The sequence below is a fragment of the Xyrauchen texanus genome, chromosome 5 (assembly GCF_025860055.1).
Source record: "Xyrauchen texanus isolate HMW12.3.18 chromosome 5, RBS_HiC_50CHRs, whole genome shotgun sequence".
Taxonomy (NCBI): domain Eukaryota; kingdom Metazoa; phylum Chordata; class Actinopteri; order Cypriniformes; family Catostomidae; genus Xyrauchen; species Xyrauchen texanus.
In genome coordinates this window covers 18,210,446-18,232,075 of record NC_068280.1, presented here as the reverse complement: position 1 = coordinate 18,232,075, position 21,630 = coordinate 18,210,446, and the positions used below count along the sequence as shown (strand labels likewise).

Below are 21,630 nucleotides of genomic sequence, written 5' to 3'. Positions count from 1 at the left end.
CATTAATTTCAGTAATTCAACTTAAAAGGTGAAACTAATATATTATATAGACTCATTACAAGCAAAGTAAGATATTTCAAGCCTTTATTTGATATAATTTTGATGATTATGGCTTACAGCTTATGAAAACCCCAAATTCAGAATCTCAGAAAATTAGAATATTGTGAAAAGGTTCAGTATTGTAGGCTCAAAGTGTCACACTCTAATCAGCTAAACACCTGCAAAGGGTTCCTGAGCCTTTAAATGGCCTCTCAGTCTGGTTCAGTTGAATTCACAATCATGGGGAAGACTGCTGACCTGACAGTTGTGCAGAAAACCATCATTGACACCCTCCACAAGGAGGGAAAGCCTCAAAAGGTAATTGCAAAAGAAGTTGGATGTTCTCAAAGTGCTGTATCAAAGCACATTAATAGAAAGTTAAGTGGAAGGGAAAAGTGTGGAAGAAAAAGGTGCACAAGCAGCAGGGATGACCGTAGCCTGGAGAGGATTGTCAGGAAAAGGCCATTCAAATGTGTGGGGAGCTTCACAAGGAGTGGACTGAGGCTGGAGTTACTGCATCAAGAGCCACCACACACAGACGGGTCCTGGACATGGGCTTCAAATGTCAAACGTCTTACCTGGGCTAAAGAAAAAAAGAACTGGTCTGTTGCTCAGTGGTCCAAAGTCCTCTTTTCTGATGAGAGCAAATTTTGCATCTCATTTGGAAACCAAGGTCCCAGAGTCTGGAGGAAGAATGGAGAGGCACACAATCCAAGATGCTTGAAATCCAGTGTGAAGATTCCACAGTCTGTGTTGGTTTGGGGAGCCATGTCATCGGCTGGTGTTGGTCCACTGTGCTTTATTAAGTCCAGAGTCAACTCAGCCGTCTACCGGAACATTTTAGAGCACTTCATGCTTCCTTCAGCAGACAAGCTTTATGGAGATGCTGACTTCATTTTCCAGCAGGACTTGGCACCTGCCCACACTGCCAAAAGTACCAAAACCTGGTTCAATGACCATGGTATTACTGTGCTTGATTGGCCAGCAAACTCGCCTGACCTGAACCCCATAGAGAATCTATGGGGCATTGCTAAGAGAAAGATGAGAGACATGAGACCAAACAATGCAGAAGAGCTGAAGGCAGCTATTGAAGCATCTTGGTCTTCCATAACACCTCAGCAGTGCCACAGGCTGATAGCATCCATGCCACGCCGCATTGAGGCAGTAATTAATGCAAAAGGGGCCCAAACCAAGTACTGAGTACATATGCATGATTATACTTTTCAGAGGGCCGACATTTCTGCATTTAAAATCCTTTTTTTTTTATTGATTTCATGTAATATTCTAATTTTCTGAGATGCTGAATTTGGGGTTTTCATAAGCTGTAAGCCATAATCATCAAAATTATATCAAATAAAGGTTTGAAATATCTTACTTTGCTTGTAATGAGTCTATATAATATATTAGTTTCACCTTTTAAGTTGAATTACTGAAATTAATGAACTTTTGCACGATATTCTAATTTTTCGAGTTTCACCTGTATGTTACTTTTTGTGTAAATTAGAATCCAAATTAAATGAAAAGTTCACCCAAAAAACATTTTGACATAATTTACTCACCCTCATTCTAAACTTGTATGACTTTCCTTCTTCAATGAAAGTGAATGGTTACTGAGGCTTGCATTCTGCTTAACGTCTCCTTTTATGATCCACAGAAGAAAGTCATACAGGTTTGGAACAACATGAGGGTGAGTAAATGATGAAAGAATTTGCATTTTTGGGAAAACTTTAAGCAATAACAACATTTTTAAATAGGTAACAAATGACCATTAATCCACAGCATTGGATCGGAAACATTTAACCCATTGTTTTGCCGAACTGCATTTAAAATGGACAAAATGCATGGTGAAAGAGAATAGTATCTCTTATATGTCTATCTTTCTGTCTGTCTCTCTCTCTTCTGGTGGTCTGGTAATAACCTTTCTCCCTGGGTGGCACTTCCTAAGCTCCCTTTCCTTGACACCCTCTCGGTCACACAGCTCACAGAGGATGGAAGGGCTCTCTGTGTTGCCATGACGATGCTGCACAGGAGCAAGAGAGGTAGAGAAAGAGACAAGGGAAGTGTGTGCAACCGAGTGTGCTTGAGCCAGAATGTTTGAGAACAATCTGAGGGAGTCGAGGGTTGATATGTTATACATACACACTGTGCAGCTACACACTCTCATGGGGGGGGTGTCTATATATGTGAGTGGGGGTGGATTTTTTTTGTGGCTTCCTAGGTGCTAGATGGCATTTAAAAAGATCCGTAGCTGGCAGCGAGGAGCCCTGGGGGCAGGTTTGTCTCTGCTAATCCTAAGAATATGCTTGGAAAAAGCTCAATCCTGCCATCTTTTAACACCACAAATATTCTTCCACTCTCTAGTGTGTCAGTGCAAGATGGAGAAGAAAACCTGAAGACTCTCCCAACAGATTGTATGTTCAAAATAACAGTCTTGGTTCCCGTTTACATCTGTTGGTAAGATCCGTCTTGGGTTATTCGATCGCAAGTGGAAAGTGCTAAATGCTTTTGTGATCTAAAACATTTGGAAAACGGATCACTTAAACCACATTCAGAGGTAGTTGAAATGCATGTGACCAAATCACATTTGTAGTGTACACGCTAATCTGCCCTTATGCATCCCTGATAACATGAATGGACCGCATACTTAGCTATGTCCATATTAATCTGTATATATTTGAAAACTGTGTTTTCGTTTTTGAAAAGCTCTCTGACCACACTGCCGTTTTTGAGAATTTTCCAAAAGTTTCTCATCCACAAAGAAACATATAAAAACTCTGAAATACTCTTACTGCACATGCAAAAAATTGCCATTCCATGTATGGTCTCAAAAGCAATTGTCCTTCTGTTCCGTCTGCAAACAGCAATTTCTAGTAAACTTCCCGTCGCCTTTGAAGGAATGCAATGTGAAGGTTGTACAAAGTAACATTTATCTTTAACAATGCTATCAAAGTTAATTTCGGGGACAACAACAGCTACAACATGGGTCGCCATCTTGATTGTTTTAGGTTGAATGGATCACATGACTGTGTTACATGACAAAAAATTTGAGCTGTCAGAATTAAACTGTTAACGCATGCGATTAATTAAGAAAGTTTAACATGTACATTTTTCTTAAATGTAATAAACGCATTGAACGTTAATACAGCATTGTGGTGTGAATCGTTGTAATGTGTCCACCCGGAGTCATTACACTGATGCACACGCCACAGCCCTTCTACAAGCTAGGAGTAGTTCCCCTTCTGTAACTCACTCAACGTTGTGTCAATGTAGTGACAGTAGGGTTCGATCTTGAGAGCCCAAGACACCTTCAGATCTTTGAGAAAAGGCCAATGAGAATTGGCAAGTAGAATTTGCATGCCACTCCCCCGACATACGGGTATAAAATGGAGGCTGGAATGCAGATTCATTCAGATTTTTTCTGAGTGGTTGTATTTCAGCAAGCTGAATACTACTACTGATCCATTCAACTCTTCAGAAGCGTGTGCTGTTGGATATACGGCACATTCCAGCGGCTTTTCCGCCCCTGGGCGATTCCACAGAGCTTTAAAAGAGTTTATTTCCTCTAAAGAGTATATTTCCTCTATTAAAGCAGGCCCAGTGATGTTGAACGACTTTTTTTAAAGACACTTCTTTTTAAAGATGCCCTTCCGTCTCTGTGCAGTTCCTGGATGCGGTCGTTACCTCTTTGCCTCTGACGGTCACGATCACTGCTTCACGTATCTGGGCCAAAATCACATTGAGGAAGCGTTCATCGATGGTTCATGTTCTCATTGCGAGAACAAGACCATGGCAACATTGTGGTCGTGGCTTTCCTTCTTTTGAGGGAAAGTCACTTCAGCTGTCCACCCCCCCCCCCCGCTGGTCCTTCTACCTATGGGTACAACCGCTCTGGTTAACACTGAAGGCGATTGGCGACTGTTGTGATGTTGGCGGGCACGGCCTGGGTGTGATAAGCCAAAGCGATGGCGTCAATGACTCAGTGGAAAAGCCTCTGTCTGGAGACAGTGTTCCCTTTCCGCTGTCCATCAAAGCAGACAAGGAGCTGCCAAGAACATCTAAAGCTCTGCATGCAGCCCACATAGGTACGCAAAGCACGCACCGGACACAGCAACGAAAAGACTGGTGTCAAGTTGCCTGGTAGAGGGAGCTCTGGCTTTGTTGATCGTGTCTACAACAGCAGGTGGTAATGGTCTGCACTTATATAGCGCTTTTTTATTAACCTTAGAGGTTACCAAAGCACTTTACACTGTGTCCCAATCACCCATCCACACTCACATTCACACACCAATGCCGCCCCCCCCATCCAGGGGCCAGATGTGGAGGTTCCAGAGGTCTGGGCGCGGATGCCAGAGGGTGCCAAGTGCCTGAGAAAGAAGGTCCTTCCTCAGGGGAATTCGCCACGGAGGGGCTGTCGCGAGGAGCGTGAGATCCGAGAACCAATTCCGTGTGGGACATTAGGGGGCCATCAGAGTGACTTGTTCCTCGTCCTCCCTGACCTTGCACAGCACCCTTGCAAGTAGGCTCACTGGGGGAAATGCGTACTTGCGCAGCCCCCGGGGCCAGCTGTGAGCCAGCGCATCTATCCCGACGGGAGCCTCCGCTAGGGAGTACCAGAGCGGGCAGCGGTAGGTTTCTTGGGAAGCAAACAGATTTACCTGTGCTTTGCCGAACCGCTTTCAAATCAGCTGTACCGCCTGGGGGTGGAGCCTCCACTCTCCGCTGAGCGTACCCTGTCGTGACAGCGCGTCCGCTGCCGCGTTGAGGTTGCCTGGGATATGAGTGGCGCGCAACAACCTGAGTCGCCGCTGGCTCCAAACGAGAAGATGGCGGGCAAGTTAAGACATGTGAGGAGAGTGCACACCGCCATGGCAATTTATGTACGCTATCATGGTGGTGCTGTCTGAGCGAATCAAGATGTGCTTGCCCTGAAGTAGTGGGAGAAACCTCCGCAGGGCAAGAAATTACAGCAACTCTCGGCAGTTGATGTGCCAACCCAGCCGGGGCCACGTCCAGGAGCCAACGGCTGCGTGCCCGTTGCACATGGTGCCCCAACCCTTTTTGAAGAAGTCTGTGGTGACCAGAGCGCGTTGGGACACCTGCTGAAGGGGGACTTCTGTACGCAGAAAACAGAGGTCTGTCTAAGGGTTGGATGTCAGGCGGCAGAAAGAGGTGATGAACACACGGTATGTACCGTGGCGCCATGCCCATTTCGGGACTCGAGTCTGAAGCCAGTGCTGAAGCGGTCTCATATGCATCAACCCGAGTGGTGTTACCGCCGCTGAGGATGTCATATGCCCCAGGTGCATCCGGAATGGAACCACTGTGCCTTGTCTGAGCGAACTTAGGCAGTTCAGCACCAGCTGCGTGCGCTCGTTTGTGAGGCGTGCTGTCGTTGAGACTGAGTCTAACTCCATGCTGAGAAAAGAGATGCTCTGAACTGGGGAGAGCTTGCTCTTTTCCTCGTCGACCTGAATCCCTTGACGACTGAGGTGCCCAAGCACCTGATCCCTGTGGGTGCACAGAGACTCTCAAGAGTGAGCAAGAATCAGCCAGTCGACGAGAAAGTCGAGTATGCGGATGCCCACTTCCCATAGCGGGGCAAGTGCGGCCTCTGCGACCTTCGTGAAGACGCGAGGGGACAGGGACGAGCCGAAGGGGAGGACCTGGTACTAGTACGTCAGACCGTCGGACGTGAGCCATAAGAAGGGTCTGTGCCGAGACAAAGTGAGACGTGAAAGTGCGTATCCTTCAGGTCTGCCGCTGTGAACCAATCTAGATGCTGGACACACGTTAGAATAAGTTTCCGCCTGAGCACCTTTGAACGGGAGTCTGTGTGAGGCCCGGTTCAGAACTCGCAGGTCCAAGATTGGCCGCCACGTACCGGCAGTTTTGGGAACGATGAATTGAGGGCTGTAGAACCCTGGATTCATCTCTGCTGGAGGTACGGCTCTATCGCACCCCTGTGGGGCGAGTGCCTGGCGATCTAAATTGTGTCGCCGAGTCAGATGGTCCCGGCCCACCAGTGCAACGGATTCGAAGCATAAGTGATGCATCCAAGCTCCGAGCGGGGGACACTAAGGGGACAATCACATATGACGTACTCGGTGGGGCTTCGCAGCGGGGGGCGCAGGTAATATGTCAGGGAGCAAAGTTGCATCCTGAAACAATTGTTCTGAGAAAAAAAATCAAAGCACTTACCTACCTCCGCATACCCGGCGGCGCTTCCCATAGGAAGGAAGTGCGGCATGCGGATGAAGTAGCTTTCTCTCGGAGGAAAGAAAGCCACGACCGTAACATTGCCATGGTTATGTTCTCGCACAGAGAAACGCTGCCTGCGTGTGATCGCAGTCCAGGCAAGCGAGGCAGCTCTTATGACCGTCAGAAGCAGAGTAAACAGAGACACAACGTCGAAATGAGCGACAGACGGGGAACAGCAAACTATCTCATCTGACCTCTTGTGATCCAATCACCTAAGACAGATTTTAATACTAGGTGTAAACATAGCCTTTCTGAAGAAGAGTAATATCCACCCTCTATTTCGACTTACCAGAGAGTTTGAAAAGCAGCTCAGAGGCCATTTTGACTGATATGTCCTGGGAGAAGAGGTCATTTTGAGGGCAGAGCAAAGGATCTGGGAGGTTGACCATTGGTTCCTTCTTTTCACGTGCCCCTAAAGTGCTGAAGCCTAGCAGATGAGAAGAGGGTGGGGCTAATTCAGTGGGCGGGTCCACTTCCATAGGCTCTGCCTTCACCATGGCTTTCTGGAGGCAAGTATCTTTGTTATTCTCTGAAATAAAAAGATAACAACATTTATTTAATTTTACATAACAAATGTAATCATGCTAGTAATCCCCATTTTAACTAAATGAAATGAAAAGTTAAATATAATGGGATTGAAATCTTTTAATACAATTATAAAACAGGTGAAATAAAGTAAGAGCAAGACAACAAAGACTTGCGGGACCAAACTATCATAGAATCATGGGGGTTGGCTCTTTTGACTTTTATTCTTTTGAGTAAGCAACCACCTAACAATACACTAGTTACCACCCAGAACACCTTAGCAACCACAGAGCAACACCCTAGCATAGCACACACCCTAGCATAGCACTTTTCTTTGAAACAAATACTGTATTTGTTAATAACGTTTTACAAATACAGTTTTTGGTATAACAATTAGCCAAGATTTTGTTACCCATAAGCTATCTGGCTGACCTCAATTCACGGTCATGTGCAATGTATTCAAAGTTTTGCCATTTTGTCAGCTTTGTGACACATTTTACTTTTAAGCTGCTAGTGAGACGAGGGCATCATTGAGATAGGGCTTTTACCAAAGTCAGTTAAAGCTGAAGCAGATGTCAATAATTTGGCTTCAGAAAAGTTTAAAACTGGTCAAAGAGAGTAAGAATGATTTTCTCTCACTCACTGCTACGGCAGGGCCCAAAAGAGGAGGTAAAAAGCTATTACAAACCTCCTCCCACCAATTAAATCCCAAAAAACTGTCTAACAAATGCCAAATTACAAAAACAATTTGGATTCACTTTATAACCAGTTTGGGCTAAATACCCAGGGCATGTGTGTGTTTGTGTAGATTTTGTGGTCATAAATACTGTGGTGTTGTACAGAACACAATAATGAGAGTTGAGCTTGACAGTATATTTACAAAGATCTTAAGGTTTCAAGAACTTTCTATGGTTAGCCTAAAACACAATCTTAGTCAAGATGCCAGCATCATAAAAGGACAAACAAGACAGTCAGTCAGTGAGCTCATAGGCCTCGGCAGTTGTTTTAATGAAAACCAGCTCTTGTAAACTCACTCAGACTTTTTGATATAGGAAAATAAAGAGGTCTGTTCCCTTTGTTTAAAGCTAAAGTGCATAATTTCGGACCCACTAATAGCACCAAACGCAAAAATAATGATAGGCTATGTTCGGAATAGCATACTAGCATATCAGTTTTATTTTTTCTACTGTTTCTATATTCTGTTTTCAAACAGGTTTCCTGAAAACTCTCCTGTCTTCCACTGGTCATCAAAACATATAGCCCTGCCCCCAGATTCATGCTGTTGGTTGAGTCAACGTAGTCATGCTAAAAACAAACAGAGCAATGTTTTCATAGCACCATGATGAAATCAACCAACAAATTGCTTACTTATAGTTGGTACTGCATAATCATGAGAAAATTACAAGAAAATTATAAGATATAAGATTTTTTGCCCACATGACAAATGAAGATCATATGGAGACTCCTGCTTAAACCGCCTGCTTCCCAGATTGTTCTCCTGAAAAAAAATTACCCTATTAATATCACGTGTCTCACTAAAGTTATAGAAGAGGTCTCAACAAAGGCTCAAATGTACCTAGATTTTCCAAAAATATCAAACACTGCAATCAAATGTTAGAGATTTCAATGTGAACTCTTATTAACATTTTAACATTTCTCAACAAACTATTCCAAATAGGCTTGTGATCGATGCCTGATAATAGAATAGTTCTTCCTGATGATTATCGATATATATCAGGATTTTTCCAGATATAAATAGGGCAGCTCAATGCACAGTAGTCTTTGTGTTTTCAAACATATATTTCAACACAATTTTGGTACAGTGTGAGTGGCTGTGACGAGGCAGGCAAGGAATGAGGATCTACACACAGCTTTATTAAACTGAAAAATAAACAAGCTAACTCACAATAAAAGGAAAAGCAAAACACAGGGAACCTAGCACAGAGCATAGACAAAAGATGCAAAAACTGACAACAGGGAAACAGGGAAAACAAGGGCTTAAATACACAAGTGAAAACAAGGAACACCTGGGGAAACAATCAGGGAATGAGAAACATTCAGGGAGAATCAATCAAGGAATAAAACTACAAGGACTACAAATCTAACACAGGAAACAGGAAACTAAAGAATTCCAACATAAAAGTACAAAAACAAAAGACAACAGGGAATATGACCACGGCAAGGTAAATTAAAGGGGGTTGCACACCAGACGTTTCTGGCGCAAACATGGAGCATACTTAAATTCAAAATAATTATTTTCTATGAAGGTACATACACAGCATGCTCTTGCCGTCTCTCAAGACTGCGCAAAAATCTGCAGCGAGTGTAACTAGCATAGTTCCCTTTACAAAAAGCTTCACTATGATACAATCCTGCATTGTGACCAGCTGTGAATATGTGTGTAACACATCAATGAACATTGACCGGAATATATAGCCTCGGCTGGTGAGATCATTAGAAGCACCTGTGGCCAGGCTATAAATAGACGCGTCACCAGCATGTCGTCAGATCCGTTTTCTTCTGAGCATACTGTGCTGTGTCTCACAAGCCTGTCAGAAACTTTCTTTCCTCTGCTAGGATTTAGAATTTGTTAGGCAGTGCGCAGTGAACCTTTTCTCCTTTCCATATATAAAATAGAAAAGAAAAAGGTGGAAAAAATGTCAGAGAAGCAAAGCAAACGATGCGTGTTTCCCTGTCAGCGTTCTATGACTGTCAGGGACACGCATCGATTTTGTTTTGTTTGTTTGGGGGAAGAGCGTGCTGCTCTCACGTTGGGGCAGGGCGAGTGCGTGCATTGCGACCTACTTTTGGGCGAAATGCTTCACGCTCGCCTCGCTTACTTCCGGGAGTCAGTGCCCACTCTTTCATTGTGGGGCTCTCGCATATATCTGGCTGAGGAGCGAGAGACGGATCCGTCCCTATCGCTCACTCTCTCCCCAGATCCAGCTGATCCTTCTCGTAAGCTGAAGCGCGCCTCGGTGCGTCTTCGTTTCACAAAGGGGGCGCTGAACCTCTGTACATTTCACGCATAATAATAAAGCGTCTGAGAAATTACTCAAGGTGGTTACTCGGGCTGTGGCCAGACTACAGCTAGACTGGCCGTGTGAACAAGAGACCCCCAAACACTCCAAAATATAAGATTTCTGTCTAGTGGCCAAAAGAATATATATAATAATTAAAAAAAGAAGAAAAGGGAATGCTTTATTAGTCCCTTCCTTTCTTTGATGACCTCCATGACGAGCTTTCTCACTCATGAAGGAACCCATATACTTCCCGTGTTCACGTACCCTCGACGTCTTTATACTCGACTATCGTGAGTGCTGAGACACGGGATATTCAATGATGCCGCCGGTCGAAGAGACGCTTGACGGCATTCTCTCAGCGGGTTCGGTATCATCACTCAAGAAACCCGCTCTCCCCACTAAGCCATGCAGGACTACCTCCATGCTAGTGGGGAGGGCTTATCAAGCGGTAGGTCAGGCTGGTGCTGCGCTGCACACCATGGCCGTGTTACAGGTGTACCAGGCTGACTTACGGGTGCAACCCTCGACGAAGAAGCCTTTTCTGAACTTCGTCAGGCCACAGATTTATCCAAGCAGACAGCCCGTGCCATTGGTCGGTCTAGGTCCGCTTTAGTCAGCACGGAGAGGCATTTATGGCTTAACCTTTCGGGCATCAAGGATAAGGACAGAGTTTTCCCACTCGATGCCCCGGTTTCGCCTTCCGGTCTCTTCAGAGACGTCATGAATATGGTTATCTCCAGATTCCAGGAGGTGAAAAGCCACGAGGAAGCCTTCGGGGAGTTTTTTCCTCGCCACACTCAGGGGGTGGGGCCGTCGGCCACTCAGTCCCGCCCCGACTCTGCTAGGCAGAGCGTGGTGAGTCATGCTCCCCCTCGTAAAGACTGGGGACAGGCTCGTCGCCCTCAGCAGCCCCCAAAGCAGGACCTCAGGGTCGTGATTTCTAAAAGAAAGAAACCCTGACAGTCTTGTACCCAGCCTTGTGGGGGTGGTTCCTCTTGGGATGGGGCGCTTGTACCATCCACTTCGGCCCTCCCGATACCCTCACGAAACCTCTTCACTCCTGCCGCCTTTGGTGTTTTGGGTGACTGCGTCTGATTTTAGAACTTTGAGGCGTGAACCGCTTGGTCAGGGTGTTCAAGTTCAAGATGCTAACTGGCAGGGATTTAATTGGTGGGAGGAGGTTTGTAATAGCTTTTTACCTCCTCTTTTGGGCCCTGCCGTAGCAGTGAGTGAGAGAAAATCAAGACAGTCTTGTCTCAGATCCAACATTACGATTGACTCTGCACAGTCCGTGCCCTTCAGACTTATGTCCACCGCACTAGCCAGTGGCGTAAGTCAGGGCAATTATTTGCCAGGACTGCTCTTCAGAAAAAGATATCTGCGTCTATTTATAGCCTGGCCACAGGTGCTTCTAATGATCTCACCAGCCGAGGCTATAAATTCTGGTCAATGTTCATTGACGTGTTACACACATATTCACAGCTGGTCACAATGCAGGATTGTTCCCAAAAGCGCTTAGCAAAGCGCAGCATCTCGTTCTGCTTTTTTCAGGGAACAAGGGTTACACATGTAACCAGAGACGTTTTCCATTAAATTCCCAAATCATTATCAAAGGACAAAAATTATTTACTCTAGCCATCAATGGATGATATATTGTTTGTATTCATCTTTTATACAGCCTACACAATGTATTTTTAGATACAAGTAGTTTTGTGTTTGACAGCTTGAAAGAAATACCTATTCAAAGATACATGCAAAGAAATTTCATAATAATTTGTAATCATTCAGTTTGTGCAGTTACACCAATTTTCAGTTTCACTAACCTGCAAACACATCAATGTCACTTTCATTCTTGAACAATTAGAAAAAAACTCTTGTGTGTATGTGTCTTGTACAAGGACCTCTAAAATACCCATCCTATGTTGTTATATCTGTGCCCTGCGACCTGCTTCAATAAATGTTATATCACACTCTTGTGGGCTCCAAACGCTATTAAGCAAGACATTCAACAGAAGCCCAACTGAGTGAGTTGGAAAGCACACAAATTAGGCTTCTAATTTATATGTCGGCTAATGTTAATATATCGATGCCTCAAAAATATTGATAAAATAATGTGATGATCAATAATCTATATATATCGATATTTTATGACATGTCTAATTCCAAATACTGTAATTTGGAGACCAGACAATGCTATCCACATTCATTTATACCTCTATCCTTTTACAGTATGTCAACAATTGTCTCATTTTCTTCTATTTTGATTTCTTTGAAGAAATTTCAAGAGAAACATCTTAGATAAAGTTCATCCTTCAATGAAACATAACTGAGATCTCAAATAAATCTCCTTCAGAAGCTATACAAGAGAAACCTCTGAGCGTATTCCTAGTGAATAAAAATCCTTGCAGAACTTCCAGTATACTTCAAAGTTTAGCCTGTTCCTCTTATCAGAGTCTGACAGTAGGCTATATACAGATGAGCAGTAGATGGCATATGCTTCTAAAAGGTAGCCAAGCTTGATCAGACAGCTGGGGGTGGGGTGAAGGGGTGTAATCAAATGAATTTTGTCTTGCCGGGGACGAGGGAGCAATAGATTGTGGGCTGGCTGGGTGACCTCCACCCCTCCCATTAACAGAGAGCGTTACTGGGCAGGGTCTGTCTGAGTGTTGTTGTCAGGCTCTGACCTAGATTGAGTGTGAGTACAGTGCATTTTTACAGTGTGTTAGTGTACATATGTGTGTTGGGGTGGGGGTTGAAGTAGTGTGCCCAGGTGTCACGAGCTGGAGGAAGCAATACCACACGTGGACACTGACAACCACTAGCCCGTTAATCCTTAATAAACTGCCTGGAGCCAGATTGAGGGCCGGGGTCATTTAGGGGACACGCAGTCTCACACACACAGTGATGCACTCATCTAGGGTTCACCGACTTCAGTTACAGCTTTCAAATGCATTTATACACATGTACATAGAAAGAGCGATGTAGCGAGCAGGTCATCGAGGGCAAAGGAGCTGATGTACTGTGAACACGCTTCTAATCTGTAGTGTTTTTAAGCATGCTAAATAGATTGTGTGTTAGACATACTGCACAATGGTACCACAACTTATTTGAACAATTAAGCCATTATTAAAAATGTTTGAATATATTTGCATCTTTTTTTAAGAAATATGGCACAACATATATATATATATTTCACATGCAAAAAAAATGTAATATTCAAATTATAAAACACTAGATAAAGTTTAAAGTTAGGACAATATTTTGACACGTTCTGGTTGTCAAACTTTGTGAAACATTAGTCCGGAAGGACACCTGTGTAAACTTGAGGGGAACTGACTGGAACTGAAATTAACTTTAAGACGATTTGGTTAAAAGTAATTGAAAAAACAAATGGCTCAGAAAAGTCAATTTAGTTCTGAGAAAAATAACAAATAATATTTTTTATTACAAAATTACAAATGTAAATATTACATTTACAAAGATTTCAAACAAACTACTTTAATGTTGTCATTATGGGGTATTGTTTGTAGAATTTTTAGGAAAATAATCAATTTAGGAATAAGGCTGTAACATAACAAAATGTGGAAAAAGTGAAGCGCTGTGAATACTTTCCGGATGTACTGTAAATACAGAATAGAACAAACATAAAATACTGCAAAACTAACCAACACACACACACACGCTCATATTAAAAGTGTGTTGGTGCTGTGAGGTTAAACTGAGGTTGACTATCTGTCTAGCCATCTGGTCTATCAAAGATTTCTGCCTGTTAAACCTCTTGTATCAGCATTGTAATTCTTATACCAGCACAAACTAATGTCAAACAACAGAAAACACAGTTGCTGTGGTGCATGAAGCTGTCAGGGCTGTAGCTTAGCAGTTAAGAGCATGTTCTGCAATCATGTTGAGCTGGGGTGCTCATGAGAGAGAGATGCAAGTTCAAATCTTTTCCGCATTGTGTCCCGATCCCATCCCCTCTCTATCTCTTCCATGCTAAAAAGGCAAGCATGAATTTCCATGCTAGTGTATTCTGGTTAGTGCTGGTCTAGCTGGTGATCACCAGCAAAAAATGCATTTTCTTTTTGGTAAAACTGGTTTGCTTAGGAAGTCTTGCTTGTTAAGGTAGTTATGAATCTGGTTGTGACATGAGCATTCCTTGATGGGGACTAGCATCCAAAACAAAAATGTATCCAGACATGCTGGTCTTTTTAAAAGGGTCCTAAATAATTTCTTGTCTGTAGTGTTAGTCCGATACCAAGATTTTGGCTTTGGTGCGATACCAGCCATGGAACCTCGGTATTGATACTAGCTCGAAACAAATCAAAAAAAATAACTGATGAAATTACACAGAAAATGAATTGTCTAAAAATAACTGCATAAAGTCTCATAGATACAAATTATGCATTTTCTGTTTTAATATTTCTGGATCCATGTTAAATATTTTAATTAAATGTTATGATCAAATTGTGTTTAAACATATACATACTGTACAGCTTTAATCAAATGAAGATATAATACATTTCAACAATATATATATATATATATATATATATATATATATATATATATATATATATATATATATATATATATATATATATATTAGGGCTGTCGAGTTAACGCGTTAATAACGTATAATAAAAGAATTGGAGAAAATATATATATGGTTAAAACCAGTTACAGTTGACCCTAAAAAAGGAGAGTACAGGATATGCCACCGAAGTTTCACGGACAGCTCTGCTGAAGCAGTTCAGTGCCCCAAATATGACAGCTCTGATATCAGCTTTGAGCATTCCTGTCACCAACACGCGTTCGTGGAGAGGGTGTTTTCACTGATGACCGCTGCGTGGACAGAGACAAGGAACTGAGCATCTGTGGACCTCATCAAAAGTGAACTCCTGGTGAAAGTGAACACCTACACCTGCCAGGAGTTCTACAGTCATAATGAATGAGAAGGCCCTACTCAAAGCAGCCAGATCAGACAAAAAAATTAAATTGAAGATGCACTAAATCTGGTAAGAACGCATTTAATCTTTCTAGTCTTTAATAATGGAATTGATGTGCTTATTTGGAAATGTGCTTTTTAATGTTTAGATTATTATTTTCACTTCATTATATTTACATTGAGTAGGTCTGAGCTGTTTAAATTAGTTTGTATCATAGACCTTATGCTAAACTGAGTGACGTTCACAGCACCGTCATTAACGTTTTAGAATAATAGTAAAGTCATCAAAACTATGGAAAAACATAAATGAAACTATGGGAATTATGTTTTGACTAAACAAAATCCAAAATAAATCAAAACTGTGTTATATTTTAGCATCTTCAAAGTAGTCACCCTTTGCCTCGAGTTTGCAGACATTTTCTCAACCAACTTCTTGAGGTATCACCCTGGGATGTTTTAAACAGTATAAAAAGGAGTTCCCATCCATGTCGGGCACTTATTGGCTGCTTTTCTTTATTATTTGGTCCCAGTCATCAATTTCAAAAACTTTGTTTTTAAATAAAATTTTAGTTTTATAATGAAATAAATTAATATATTGGCACAATTATATTTTTGTCCACAAAACCAATTTCAAACATTTGAAGAATGTTCAGACCTGATGGTTGATGTGAACATTAACTGAAGCTACTGACCCATATCTGCATGTTTTATGCATTCCACTGCTGCCACAAAATTGGCTGATTAGGTAATCTCAAGATTAAGCCAGTGTACAGGTTTTCCTAAAAGTACTCAGTGAGTGTACAGGAGAGTGTCTAATTAGAAGACCACGGTTCAGACTTGGACCCAAGATTGGTTCCACCAGGCCAGCAAATAATTATCATTAATATAACTATGAGTATAGCATAATAGCTGCCAAGTTGTGCCAACAACATTTTCCCTCAAATGCAAAATAGTGCAAGTTATAACTGTTCGGACATTTTCTGGGAAAGAAATTTAGAAACCAGACCTCTCTGAAATTGAATTGAATACTCCTAATAAATACAACATATCATCAAGCCATCAATAAACTGCAACATCTAACATTTGCATTTCTAAAATTATCTATTAATTATAATTTGTGACTACTTTCAACCTCCCGTATTTCTAGGACCAACATCTCAGAGCAGGGATCTACAGGGCTCTCACATTTGTGAGTCAAATTACTATTATTTGATAATTATGAAAATTATTTAGTTGCACTGGTTTGAGTGATAGCTGACTAAACACCCAAACTTATAAACTTATATTGTAGCCTACCATCAGAATAAAAACTACCTATTGCATCTATCCTCATATGCAAAGTACTTTTAAAAGTGGCGCGTTAAGTAATTTAAGCATTCAGGGCACCGTTTTCTCACTCTCACATGGTTGCGAGTAGGGCTGGGTGATTACATTTTTTTATTTTTCAATTATGATTTCGGCTTCCAACGTTTATGAAAATAAGATAATCAAGATACAATGATTATTGTACTGCATTTCTTTTCGCAATGCAACACCCTAGCATTATATCTTTAAAGCATCCTTTATAAAGTTAAAATAATAAAGAAGCGGGTTATGAAAATTAACTTCGAAACTGCCATTTCTCTATGTGGTCAGCGCAGCATCTATGGTTTGCTTGAAGTGACGGGGGATGTGATTGAATCTTCACCCGGCTGATGCACACTCTGGCACAGGGATGCACGTCATTCGCACACATTTACTGCAACTAAATTATAACGTAATGGCTCGTGACATACTGAATCATAATATATGTGTCACCTTCACTGTGTGTATCTTATCATGAGGAAAATCTGTGAAATCTATTAGGAAGAGAAAGATTGTTTTTTGAGTTAAAGATGGATCGCAGTGAACACTCAGGTGAGAGAGTATAGACTTAACCCATTATACACTGGAACAAAATATGTTTTTGATTAGTCTTTTTTGTCTTGTTTTCCAAAATAATGTCTAAAACTCCTTTAAAACAACATTTAGGAGCTATACTGCTGAAAAAACTATTGTTTTCAGAGAATGTCGAATACAATATATAATCAGGGCTCCACATTAACACTTTATGAATTTATGGATTTTTAAAGTGGCAAGTGAAAGATAATTTTACTTGCCTGACTGGACAAGCAGACTGATTAAAACATCAATAACAAAAAATAACCGTCTATACTTGTGATAGCCTAGACCTCAATTGTTAGAAATTTTATATTCTTATTCTTCTGTTGAAAGTAATCAAGAGCAAGTAATTTTATAATTCATTAGTAATCTAGTAACAGCTGCGCCCTGTTTGATTGACAGACGGCGTATGTGTGTGTGCTGAACATGAGCGTGTGTTCCGTTGTTTTACGGAGGTTACATCCGTAACCTAGACATTCCCCGTCAGTCGCTCACTTCAACGTTGTGTCGAAGAAGCGACACTAGGGGTCCAATTTAAACCACGCCATGCTCTGAGCCGTGTACGTGTACTGCTGACACAGGAGCGGGCAGGTATTTTACATGTCAAAGCAACAAAATGTGCCAAGCTGCACGTACCCTTACCCAGCGCCCCATAAAATCGTCAAAGCCTTCTGGTTCTTTATCCCCGAATGGGGGGAACAAGGCGACATGTCAAGCATGGGAACAGGCCGCGCCAGCCGTGCTTTTTCTCTCTCTATGTTTCCCGCATAGAGTAAAAGCGGCTGGGGCCATCTTAACGCTATCATATGCATCGGGGAAGGCGATCTTTCCCAGTTTTCCTATTCTTTCAGGGGGTAAAGACCCTGCAGAGACCACACCTGCCCAGAATGGGGGAGGTATAGAGTGGTGAAATACATCAAATGGGCTTTTAGATCACATGTGGAGAATGGCGCGGTGGTAGATCCTACCTCATTGGGAGGGAGGAGTTGCTACAAAAACGGCGACCGGGGGTCCGTGAGGACTGCCCAAGGGAGACGTGGGTCTGCTTGCAAGGGGACCATACCGCGGAAAATACACAAAGAGGGAAAAGTCCACGTGGGAGCCCATCCTGTGTACCCACATTGGTCTTGGTCGGCGAATTCCTCCGCTGAATTTGCGGACCAGAGGGCTAGAAAGGAGTCATCCAGGAAGCCAAGTTCGTGGGATCTCCTGGGGTAAAAGGGCACGGTATTACCTCATCAGAGGGAAAGGGCGCTAGGTGCAAGTGGTCCACCCGGTTTGTCAGCGTGTACCGAGTTCTACCGGCTTGGACCTGAGAAAACACGGGACGAAACTCCTGAGAGAGTAAAAAGGTATTGGATGTTGCCCAACCCGCTGCTCTGCATATGTCTGCTAGGGAGGTGCCCCTGGCCAGTGCCCATGAGGACACAACACTTCTTGTTGAGTGTGCTCGGACCCGCAAGGGGGGGCACGGCTTGGGTGTGATACTCCAACGTAATGGTGTCCACTACCCAGTGGGAAAGCCTCTGTTTGGACACAGCGTTCCCTTTCCGCTGTCAAAGCAGACAAAGATCTGCTCAGAACATCTAAAGCTCTGAGTGCGGTCCAAGTAGATATGCAAAGCACATACCGGACACCGCAACGAAGGGGCTGGGACTGCCTCCACCCGGGGCAGTGCTTGCTGGTTCACTACCTGGTCCCTGAAGGGAGTGGTAGGAACTTTGGGCACGTAGCCCGGTCGCGGTCTTAGGATCACGTGAGTGTCTGGCAAAGTTGCACTGCCTTGCAGAGAAGGAGAAAGCCGCTGATATGCGCCGTAGATCCAACAGCAATCGCTCAGAGATGGGAGGAAACAGACTGTGACTCGCAGCTCGCTGCATACACAACCAATCGGCTCCAAAGAAAATTTCTGAATGAAACAGATGCATTTGCCTCCCTTAATTCTCTCTCAAGAGAGACCCCTCGAAGTGAGCGACAGACGGGGAACTTTTATGTATAACATTTACATTACACAATGCTTAACAGGGTTGCAATTGAAAATACATTCAAATAGTTATGAATGTCATGAAAGTTTTATTATAATATCTGAGAGTTGATGAACTACTAATCTGTCATAAATTACCAATATAATGTTTTTACTGGCAAATGGAAGTATAAAGTGTCATTACTACATTTTTAGTATATTAAATGCTCAGAAATGTGATCAGTCGGGACTGATGTTGTTTGGTGGTGCCTGTAAGGTTAACTTAAAAATCTTGAAAAAACGTTATCAGAGAAGGTGTACTTTACGTATCAAGCATCTTTTGTTTTTGAATTCTGTAATAATACTTTAACAGTTACAATTTGGAATGCCCAATTCCCACTACTTAGTAGGTCCTCGTGGCGGCAGGGTTACTCACCTCAATCCGGGTGGCAGAAGACAAGTCTCAGTTGCCTCTGCTTCTGAGACAGTCGATCCATGCATCTTATCACGTGGCTCGCTGTGCATGACACTGCAGAGACTAAAGGCACAGGAGGCTCATGCTACTCTCCACAATCCATGCACAACTTACCACGTGCACCATTGAGAGCGAGAACCCCTAATCGTGACCACTAGGAGGTTACCACATTTGACTCTGCCATCCCTAGCAACAGGCCAGTTTGGTTGCTTTGAAGACCTGGCTGGAGTCACTCAGCACACCCTGGATTGGAACACACGACTCCAGGTGTGGTAGTCAGCGAGCTACTCAGGCCCCTCGTAACAGACAAAAACTGACCTCTGACTGTGCCCCTACATTTTTGACAGTGCCCTTAAAATGTTTCACCAAAATATTAGAGTTAAATTGTGTAAAGTGTGAGAGTATAAAGACGAAGGCTGGTAACAAAGACATGCGTTGCATACTTCACAACCCCCATTGAGACAATGAAGACATCAATCAACCATCGTTCCCGATGCATCCGTTTGGCATACTAAACAATCTGACAGGCCTTAGAGCATTAGTCATTCAACACATGCAAACCCCCCTCATCATGTGCCCTTTGATGCACTGTACAGTAGCCTGAGAATATGAAATCAGGGGTGAGATGGGGAGAGAGAGAGAGAGAGAGAGAGAGAGAGAGAGAGAGAGAGAGAGAGAGAGCGAGATAGAGAGAGAGAGAATGTATGCACTCTGAAGACACTGGGAAAATGAGTGGGGGTACAGACATAAGGAAGAGGAAATAAAGATTGAAAGAGAGGAGAGACAGAAAGAGAGAGACAGTGAGAGGCCCAGAGTATAAAAAAAGACATTAACAAGTGGGAGGACTTCAGGTCTGTTCCAAAACCTACTGCCTACATCGACAACTGCCTTCTAAACTGCCTTCTTTATCCGGATACCGCTATGTCTTGCACTGCCTACATCGGCAATTGCTTTCTAAACTGCCTTCTTATCCAGATACCGCTATGTCTTGCGCTGCCTACATTGGCAATTGCCTTCTAAACTGCCTTCTTTATCCGTATACCGATATGTCTCACACGTGGTTTTTCTAGCCTCAAGTACCTGTACATGACTGTGTGCATCTTCTGTGCATGTGCCTGGATTTGACCATACTAAAGAGGGTTAAAAAAGCAGTTGTAGAGCACATGGTTTTAAACTGGTTCATACAGTCTCACAGTCACTAGAATTCCCAAACATAATGGCACACAGGACAACAAAGTGTACACTAGCCTTTAGGCAGTATCCTAAAGCCACCTTCACGCATGCTGCAACTTCCAGAAACAAAGCAACAGGATTATTCATATTCAATGAGAGTTGCGACTCTCGGCAACATTAGCATCAGCGACCATTGGCGACTAAATATGGGCGTGTCCTGCAATTTTGAAAGTTGAGAGTTTAACTTTATGCAAATGATGAGCTACTGTTTGCATTGACTACCAATAGGAGTGAAGACAGTGTCAGTGAAGGTCACGTTATCCATCTCATGTTAGATAAAGAGTGGAGTGCAGAGGCAAGACAGAGGAGAAGTTAAAGTTTCTATGAGCGGTTTCACTGTTCTATATGATTTGTTTGTAACCACACCAGAAATTGTCAGCAGTTTCTTTTTTCATTCTCCAGAATGTTCAAGAAAACTAATTCCTTGTCAAATTAGAATGCTATCTCAGTTTTACTGGCAATACATCTTATTTGTGATCAAATTTTCAAAAGATTTGGCTAGACGTGTCGTCCGCTAATAATGTTAGAGCTACAGAAGTAGGAAGGCCCACTGGTGACTTCACAGTACAGGGACTAGCGACATCAAGTAATAAAGTGGCTGCATGTATGAATCAGGCTTAACAGAGACAGAACCACATTAGTGACTGATTTGGAGTGCTCTGTATAGGAAGCAATTCTATATATCACACAATTATATATATCACACAAATAGCATTCCTCACGAGACTCCTTGAAACCGAATTTGATGTTAGCATGTTGCTAAGCTAACTACCAGCCAGTCCGCTTTGTGGAATCATCTTACTGGAATCAATTATGAGTACATTTTGAATCAACAATTATTTTGCTTTGCTCGTCATCATGGATTTATTTTTCACTGACCTCATTGCATCGCATTTTGGGATTGCCTTTCTCCAAGAAAGCTACATGCAATGCTGCCTTAGAATTCGGTCAAAACGAAGTATCTTACGAGGCAGCCTATCGTAATAGCATTTGCATTAATACTGCACCATTGATAGCTTTGATGCGGCCTCAGGAGGCAGCTCACAATTTTTTGGAACAGAGCATTAGTGAAGGAAAAGCTAAAGATAATGAAGAAGAAAAAGACAGAGATAGAAAGATGAAGGAGGAGGATAAAGAACAAGGTTGTCATTCTGCACTACGTCTCCTCTGGCCCGACAGAAAGAATGACCCGCTTAGACACGAGGTGAAGAGTTCAGCCGCTTCAAAGAACTCCAGTACAACCGCAGCC

The 21,630-nt window shown here is 42.8% G+C and overlaps 1 protein-coding gene across 4 annotated transcripts in view; it reads right to left on the bottom strand.

The window, feature by feature from the left end:
- The window catches only part of LOC127643436 (zinc finger protein 827-like), a 158,980-nt gene that overhangs the window by 69,459 nt on the left and 67,891 nt on the right, over positions 1 to 21,630 (bottom strand). For all 4 annotated transcript variants that reach the window (XM_052126186.1, XM_052126187.1, XM_052126189.1 and 1 more), the window contains exon 6: positions 6,587 to 6,826. In XM_052126186.1, coding sequence (XP_051982146.1) covers positions 6,587 to 6,826 — 240 coding nt within the window. The remainder of the gene's footprint in view (positions 1 to 6,586; positions 6,827 to 21,630) is intronic.